The sequence below is a fragment of the Squalius cephalus genome (genome assembly GCF_949319135.1).
Source record: "Squalius cephalus genome assembly, chromosome: 17".
Taxonomy (NCBI): domain Eukaryota; kingdom Metazoa; phylum Chordata; class Actinopteri; order Cypriniformes; family Leuciscidae; genus Squalius; species Squalius cephalus.
The window spans coordinates 25,488,747-25,498,411 of NC_137138.1; the positions used below are offsets into that span (position 1 = coordinate 25,488,747).

A 9,665-nucleotide genomic window follows, 5' to 3' on the forward strand; every position below is an offset into this window, starting at 1 on the left:
TTGAACTTAACAGCACTTGTGCTTAAAATTGTTTTGAAAACTGAACATTTTATCCTAGGGTAAAATTAAAACACAACAAAAAACAAATGAAGTGTGACTTTTACATGCCCATTTTGTGTTCTGATTTGCCGTTAATTTGATTTTTAAAATACATTTTCATGTCAACACACTACAAAACTAGTTAATAGATTGTCAAAATTCCTTGTCATATATCAAAATGCCGCATTAACAATCCCCCCCCCTCCCCCCCCCCCTTTTAGATAAAGTGGCAAGATATAATTTGCAACTTAAATGTGGAATTGTGTAAATAATTCAGTAGCTAAGCTCCTAGCCCAGGGTCTGTGCGTCTCCACAGGGCTAAATTGGCACAGCGTCAAGGGTGTACCAGAAAGAGAGCACTTCATTTGTTATTTTATCAGGTCTCTAGAGCAATGCATGCTGGTGATAGATTCAAAGTTTTAATTAAAGTGAATGAGAGTAGGAAACCAGTGGCAAATATGTTGGTCCTCCGCTCTTTTTTTCGGAATTGATTTTTGGAATTGTGGGCATATTGGTGTTTAGATGTTCAAATGCATTGTTGAAATGTTAATTTGTTTGCTCTAAGGGCTAATCAATGCTAGGTTAGTGATATACTGGGTTGTTTTGAGAAGTTCACAGCTGAATTCAGGTATCCACCTTATTCCTGACAACCTTACTGAGTTTTGAATTATGGGTGGCACTTCTGGTTTGGGGAACTTCCATTCAAAAAGGCTGAAACGAATCATTTCAAATCATAAGGTTGCCCTACAAATAAAGCTGATCCGTCAGTTTGACTGGATGAGCTGTCAATTTTCCTTCATGATTTATTTTCAGACATCATGAGAATAACGTTATACATGGTATTTTAACGTGACATGTTATAACAAGAATATCTATGGCAAGAGCTCTTTTCAGTCGCTGCTCTCTTTTCCTCGTGATTATTTTCTTTTTTCCCTTTGCAATCCGCTGTATAAGTATGAAAAAGGACAACATATACTGCACATTTGTGGTCTGTTCTCCCGAATTTAATTTACGGTATAATAACTCACTGGAATGCACAAAGAATCTCTTGTTATACTCCTCAAATCCTTACATCCAGGTTTGTTTTCATTAGTAAATGCAATTTATAATCTGTCAAAATGACGGAAATCACTTTGAAATAGTATCAGTAATGCTGAAGTTAATGAACATTTTTGATTAAGGCAACATAAGTTACATAATACAGATACATATTCAGGGGTGCACATAACATTTTTGGTCTTGTTCTCAGGGGAGAACCTGGGGTTGTTGCTTGGTCCTCACATTTTTTTCCTTAACCCACCTCACGGGAGGAACAAATTAGAGGGATGCATAATATATTGTTAAATATTGTTATCTGACTATACCTACATCCAAATTTAAAAAAAAAATAAATAAATCGAGCACACTTTAAAATAGTCAAATTTTTATCAGGCAGTAGGCTAATATGGCCTAGTCGAGTCTATGCAGACTGCTTGTTATTATCAGAGATGGCAACGCCGGCGAAGGAGGTAACTTTACGTGACAAACTCAAAAAAGGAGAAAATAAAAACAAAGGCAATAGAAGGTCATCCATCCATTTTTTTCCCCCAAAACGCTATAAATCCATCCTTTTTTTATATATATATATATATTTTTTTTTAATTGATGGTTTGTCTTTTTTTTATTTTTTTTTTAAGTATTTTGTCATTTATGAGGAAAAAACAATCTTACGTGAGTGACAGTTCTCCATTACGGACGCGACCACTCTGAAAGCGCAGCGGCACTAAAAGACTTTCAAACTTTCACAGAGACCTCAAACAGAAAGCACAAAGCCTTTCTTTAAAGCGAATTTCGTTTTGTATTAATTGTATCTTAATTTTAATCCATGTTTCATTAACCAATTTCCTGGTTTTAATAAAAAAAAAAAGTAAATAGGCTATCTTGATTGTTTAGGCTATTTTTTAATTATAGCCTAAGTGTAAAATATTAGGCTGTGTATACCGACATGGATCAATTATTAATATTAAATTTCATCTGTCTTTTGTAGGCATAGGCTAGCTGATGGCGCACCAACGAAAAATCCTAAATGATGTGCCAAAATGCGTTTTCTATTAGGCTACAATGAAAATATTGTACGGTCAGGTTTGCTGAAGTTCGTTTAATTTAGGCTATTTATTTATTTAAATTATTTATTTATTTTTGTCCATGTGCGCCGATCGGAGACGGAGTTCACTGCTGATATTCTGAGGTAAGAGAGTTTTCTAGTCTCGCGGCTGTCATCAGCAACGCCTTGCATTGCCCAATCAGCGGATGGCGGGCGGGTGCGGTTTTGAAAATTGGTCAAAAACGTTGGTGCGGACGGATGATGAGTTTTGCCATGCGGTTGCGGATGAAATAGCCCATCCGTGCATCTCTAGTTCTGAGGCCTATCCAACACCACAGATTGCGCACCTATCTATCCCCAAATCTTAGGTACGCAAATGAGGGTTGCGGCAATTCATCTGGTACGCATTGTTTAATTGGGTAGCGCATGCGCACCTGCGCACCACTTATGTGCATCCCTGTACATATTACTACAGTGATAGTTAACCCATCCATTATTGCTGTGGAAAGACTCGCGCTTTTGGGGTTGTTTGGTCTGTTGAAATACCTTGTTGATGCTTTTACACTTTTAAATTTCCTTTTTAATGTTCGATGGTTGAAGGGTGAGTAGATTAATTTAATTTCATTATGACATTTTTTTAACGTATTGCATTCATAGAGCGAGCCTTTTCACTGATTGTTTACAGCTTAACGAAAGTTACACCTATAATTCGCGCAAAGCGTCATGGGGCATAGGAATAATGTGGATAGTGATGACTGAGGGTTCTGAATACACACATGCTCATAAAATCGCACACACACAACAGCGTACCCTAAACAAACACTTGATACGGTTCCCTTCCTGCCAGATACGCCAGTACCCTCAGCTCCAACTAGCTCCAGAAAAAGGCTTTATCTCCACCGTACGGCCCTAGGATTACCGCTCAAAATCCTGTCATTCTCTCATTAAAAAGGTGGATAAGAGGATAACTGTCTGATTTGGAGGGAAGAGATGTGACACATAAACCTTCAACACTCCTAGAAGTCAGATTGTTTGATTCGTAAAAGAAAGGCTGGGTAATGAGGAAGGATTAGCTAAATGAATTTGAGGGTATTTGGACACAGGCCATGTCCTAATGAAAGACAGTTTGGAAAACCCAGTGTAACGTGAAGAAGATATAATGATTCTTTCTCCTAGCTGCTGCTTAACGGCTTTTGACAATAAATGTCAGTGTTTTAAGGCAGTTACAGCCTCTGGGGTCTTCTGGACCACTGGATAACGGCTGTCACTCATTGATTTTTGCTAGGCAGCCAGTGACTTACCACTCAGATTAATAATTAATTTGGCAGATATTGAAGCACACCCTTGGGGGGCGTTGAGTGGGCTGAACGCCCACACCTCCAGCCTTGCACTAACTTGATAGAAACCGATTGTACTGTGGTGCAAGGATTTAAAAGTAATTTATAAAGTTGACATGGATTTTCAGAAGAAAGAATCCAATAATGTTTTAAAAATGGTTTTGAGTGGGAAACTAATTATTTATTTTAGTTTGTGTGCTTGAACATTTTGACTTGGTCTTAGTTCTTCACTGTCTAGACATAATTGAGCTTGCTTTTTGTCAGAAAGCCAGTATGTTGCTCCTTTTTCCTGCCCATTCATGCTAGGATTTTCTTTCTTTGTTGCTTTGTCTATGGTCTCATCTAAACCTTCACCCATAATTTGAGTTGAATACCTTGTCTTTACTGCAGCTCTGCTAAGCTGATTAAATTCCCTGAAAGGGGCATTTATCAGGTTATCTTGGGATTTCACCTTTTGTTGATGCAAGTCCAATCCAGTAGGCCATTCAGGGAGATAAATGTTGGTTTTAGAGTGTGCAATGAAAGTCATGCGGTGTGCACATTTCTAGTAAAGTGAGCAGATTGGGGGGAACATTCATATTTGACCTTCATTGATATTCCCTTCCTGAGATAATCAAAGAGAGAGCCTTACTGTGCTATTCATCTTCAAGCAACACAATCCATCCTGCTCATTTCCCCAAACTGCATGGACACGTGCATTAAAAGAATGAGAGGGTTGTCACAGCTTGACACATGATTAGTAGCAACGTCGCTTTTATGGCAAGTACACACATGAACAGACGGATCACTCTATGTAATTTATGGATGCGTTTCAAATGATACTGCCATATCTCGACACGTGGCCTAGTTCCTTCTTTGCCCTACCTATATATATAATCTCCTGTGTCCTTCACCTGCCCTCCTGAAATCCCCTTATCCTACTTTTTCTCAATTTTTTCTTGTTCTCTCACCATTTCTCAGCCTCCCACTCGCCGTTCCTGCTATTCTGTCAGTGTTTTCCCATTACTTACCCAAGGACTCTTAATCCAAACATTCTTCACTTTCAGTTTTGAACCAGAAGCCTTTTTATTAATGTCTCTTTTCTTCTTCTTTTTTTCCCAACAGTATGCCTCGGCTGGATGCCTGCTGTCCCTTCACCACAGCGAGAAGCCAGAACATGAAGAAGTGTGTGAGTTTCGCCCGTACACCTGCCCATGCCCGGGGGCCTCCTGTAAATGGCAGGGCTCCCTGGAGGCCGTCATGCCACATCTCATGCATGCCCACAAATCCATCACCACCTTACAGGGCGAGGACATTGTCTTTCTGGCCACGGATATCAACCTACCCGGGGCTGTGGACTGGGTCATGATGCAGTCGTGTTTCGGCCACCACTTCATGCTGGTTCTAGAGAAGCAGGAGAAATACGAGGGACACCAGCAGTTCTTTGCAATCGTTCTGCTCATTGGCACGCGAAAGCAAGCGGAGAACTTCGCCTACCGCCTCGAGTTGAACGGCAACCGTAGGCGGCTCACGTGGGAGGCCACGCCACGCTCAATCCACGACGGTGTAGCGGCAGCCATCATGAACAGTGACTGTCTTGTATTTGATACCTCTATTGCTCACCTGTTTGCAGACAACGGCAATCTGGGTATTAACGTGACCATCTCCATGTGCTGAGGTGGCAGCGTTAGGCTTTTTCCATTGATCCAAACAATTGACAACCTCTGCTCCCTAACAGACTGCGGATTCTGAAGGCAACGGTTGGGAGACGTATACATTTGTGTATATTTCTGTTCAAGAGTCACCTGCAAAAACAACGCAGACTTTCCAGATTCACTTGTAGGTTAGTATGGTAGATGGATGGCAGGAGTTCTTCTCGAGATAAAGAGGGGAGTGTGCAGGTGTTTGGCAGCCAGTTGAAGTGCAATTGAGATTTTTCCCTTGTACACCCCAAGGATTCAAACACCTCAATCTTCGGAACCTTCTGATTCGGAACCTTCCGGTAAAGTTCAGGTGTGGATGACCACATTAATTGTCTGGGATGTCCGGCCCAAAATCCACAGGAACTTGACAAGTGAATCTAGCTTCACAGAATCAAATGCTACATTGGGAAGATTCTAGGCATGAATGTGTAACATTTGCCTCAGAAAACCCATGTGTACAAAAACTGCACTGACTACTTTGGTTTTCCTCTCGGTATATCGAGTGGAACCATGACAATGTAAATGGTAATCCTCTGAATTTCATAGTTGTATAATGGCTTGATAAAACAATACCCATGGTGGAGATGCAGTGTGCATGGTGGAAATAAAATTCACTTGCAAAAATAACTACAGAGCCACCATGTTTGTAAGGCAAGAATCTAACCTCTCTTTTTTTTTTTTTTCTTACCTCTTTTTTTTGTTTTGTTTTTTGTTTACTATATCTGTCTTCAATGTTGCAAGATGTAGATGAGGATAAGTTTGTTAATTTGTGGTCTTCTGTTAACTTATCCAGAGGAGAGAACTGGTTTGTAATCAACACAGATTCAAGATCATCAGCTACATGAAATGACAGAACTACAGCCAACCTTTTCAGATGTTCTGTTACCCATGATCTAATGCCACATAATAATATTCTTAGATATATTTGTACATGATGCTTGATTTTTAAATGGATAGTTGACCTACCAATGATACATCTGTCAACATTTACTCACCCTCATGTTGTGTTTTAACACTTTTTGTGGGACACCAAAGCAGAAGTTTAGCAGAATATCTCAGCTGTTCTCTTTCAATGCAATGTACGTGGATGGGGACCAAAGGACAAAAGATACACCATACATGTAGTCCATACAACTTGTGCACTATATTGCAAGTCTTCTCAAGCCATATGATCGCATTAGGTGAGGAATGCCTAAAACTTAAGATGTTTAACACTGAAAACCATGCCTTTCACTTTCCTTGTATGAAAAAGAGCAGCTTGCACATTTAGCTAGATGACTGCTTATGTGTCCCATAGGGTAGAGGAAATCATACATATTTTTGAGAGAACTATTCATTTAATATAGGTGTTCCACCTTTGCGTAAATTGTCTTGTCACCGATGACCGTATGTAAAAGATTTAGCCTGCGCACAAACCCCCATCTGTTATTTTCCCATTGATTAAGTGTCTGAATTTGACTGGTTTTGTTGTCTTTGTACTTTTTCTTTCTATATATTCAAGGTAATCTATAAGATTAAGGAAAGCTTTTGTAAATATATAAACAATTTTAGTTTTGTTGATATTTGTTGTTATTGTTAAGTCTCTTTAAAATGATTGTTTAGTCTAGACTGAAGTTTTGTCTGTATGATTTGAGCAATTCCTCACTCTACCCTTGAGAATGAACCCACAATGCCTTACTTGTATACAAACTTAGTCTTTTTTCGAGTCTGCCTTCTTCTAGGACTCAAAGTGTGTCAGGTTCAGGTCACTATGCTCCAAACCTCCAGTGTCTTGAAAGAGACTTTTACAGAATTTACAAAGTGGCATTATGTGTGGGAAGGACATGGCGTGTTCACAGTAACCATTTCACTTACACTGTTCAAGTATGGAACCCAGCCTCTTATCAAATACCTCTGAAGACTTTGGAGATGTCTGTGCGAGAAGAGCATTGATATCCCTGAATGTGGTTGGTTCTGTGAAGAGATCCCAAGTTTGATGCACAACTTCACACCCTATTTCATTCTCTCTGGAAAGTAATAATTTAAAAATGTAAATTAAATGTTTTATAAATCTGTTCTAGAGCAAATGCATTCTGTTTTGTTGATGAATTTGTACATTTATAGACCCATATGTGGAGATGAAAGTGCGGTCAATGTCTCCGGACAGACTCTCGTTCCCATGGTTGTGCTCTCTACAAGCAGTTGTCATGGCAACTAAATATGCTAATGAGGAATCTAGCTCATTCATTCCAAGTAGAAAATTCGTTTAATTCTCTTAGTCTGAAATCCTATTTTGACACGTTTTGTAGATGACAGATCAAAATCAGTAAATATGTCAAGGTATCTATAGGACATGGATCATTCCTCTAAAGACCTTTAAAAATGATGCTGTTAAACCAAATGGAGGGTGACTAGCACTTCCATCATTTTAAGTTATGTTTAAAAATAGCAAATGTGTGTTGAACAGGATGGAGTACCTGCATGTAGATGGCAAGCCCTGAAGGAAGCCCAGAGCCCTGAGTCTTGGGTGGTGTGACTATAAAAACAATAGTAATGGGAAAAACTTATTTTACACATTTAGCCTAATCTGTTTGAATTTTCAAATAATACACAGATATATTCATCGGTCTTAATTCTAATATGACCAACCACCAATTGTAGCTTGTTGTAGCAAAGCATACCATGTCAAACTAGACCACCAGCCATCTGTCTAACTCCCATGGTATTTCAGACTCCCCTACACCCAAGTGAACCTAAAACGGAATAAATACATTTTAATGAAGCCACCAGGTGGTTTCCCGACCCGTGTGCCATGCCTCTCAATCAAGCCATCATGATCAATATTGAGCACCACATCCTAATGAACTGGCGAATAAACAAATTCCCATCAAGCACTAGAACACTTAACATGTATGGCGATGAAATGAGCTTTTTCCCGTTTCCTATGCCAACCCAGTGATACAAATACTAGGCACGTGTGAGTTTACAGGTCAATCACATTTGACAAACCCTAACCCTCGTTATTTCAAATGCATTAATCTAGGAAAAACAATATTGAATAGATAAATGTAAGGTTAAAGTTGAGATGAAACAGAAGTAGCGACTGGACTTTTTTTTTATTATTATTGTGACGTACATCCGAGTGAAACGGGTTATCGAAAATAAATTGTTTGGCAGAGACTTTCGTTCTATCGATAAATCAGTTGTTGATTGGATGGAGGCACTACTGTCGCAGAAACAACAACTATTTCAATAACAGTTACTGCAATATATTAGACTCGCTTTGCCACCAAAATCTACACTGTAAAAAAATGATATGATCAATAAGTTATGACATGTTTTTACATCGCTTTAACTCACCAAAATAAGTTAAGCAATTTTCAACAACAACAAAAAAAATTTTTTAAAGTCAATTTAATGTAATTTAAGTTGAAATGAATTAAACATCCAAGTTGATTGTCCTTAAAAATTTAAGGCAGCAACTTTTTTACAGTGTATTTTATTTTGCGTTCAAATGTAATTTTCCACAATGAATGGTGTTTCTGCAGAAACCTAATGCTTTGCTCTTGACCTGTTCATTGAAATATTATGTTACATTGATTTGAACATTCTTATGGTGAATAATTCACATAATTTAGTTTGGGAAATACTGTGAGACTGGCTAAAAATGTCAATAATAAGGCCACTTACAACAACAAAAGACCGCTACATCCAAAGACCTGATGACGTATGGCAGCTCTTTATTTTTTAATAATCGGTGTAAGCATTTTTTCTTCTTTATTTTTTGATAGCTTCATCAAACCTGGGTTTGTGATGTACTCTAGTGAGCGAGCATGAAAAGAGGGACTTCTTATGAGAGTGACAGTACAAACAAACATTTGACCTTTAACCTTGAGTATTGACAGAATCTTTAGTGTCTGTGACAGAACAAGACTAATGGAGTCACATCTGCAATACTCCTGATTGGCCAATTAATGGATTGTTCATATTTGACTTGAATTGAACTGCTCGCAGTAACTAAGGATATTACATATAAGGCCAATTTTCTTCATTTACAGTATAAAAAGCTGTGCTTACTGGCGTTTAGCTACCGAAATCAATTATTTTGGACATAAAAAAAATGTCCAAAGACAAGCTAGATAAATTCACCACAACAACCTACATTCACAACTCTGTTCATTACAAATAAATGTGGTGTGTTTATCTCTTCAGAGTATATTTGTGTAGTTCTGTTTTATCCTCTCTTGTTAGGTTATTGAATATGTTGATGTGGCAATAGCGATCATTTGAAATACTAGTGATGAAATGCTGTTTCCTGTTGAACAGGTATAAATGGATAATGTGCAAACCTGCATGGTCTGATATACTTTTTTTTTTTTTTTACTTCACGCCCTTAACTAAATGTCTTTTAATAGTTTTACAACTGAATCCATAATGATTGGTGTACTTTGATTGCATCATCTTGATTTTAGAGTATTCAGTTGACACTGTTCATCAAGACATTTTTGGTTTTTGTACCATTTAAACTCAAATAAAGATTATTTA

The 9,665-nt window shown here is 38.2% G+C and overlaps 1 protein-coding gene across 2 annotated transcripts in view; it reads left to right on the forward strand.

Moving 5' to 3' along the window:
* Positions 1–9,665, forward strand: part of siah2l (seven in absentia homolog 2-like) — a 42,267-nt gene extending 32,602 nt beyond the window's left edge. For both annotated transcript variants that reach the window (XM_079847776.1, XM_079847777.1), the window contains exon 2: positions 4,564–9,665. In XM_079847776.1, coding sequence (XP_079703902.1) covers positions 4,564–5,115 — 552 coding nt within the window. In that variant the 3' untranslated portion in view covers positions 5,116–9,665. The remainder of the gene's footprint in view (positions 1–4,563) is intronic.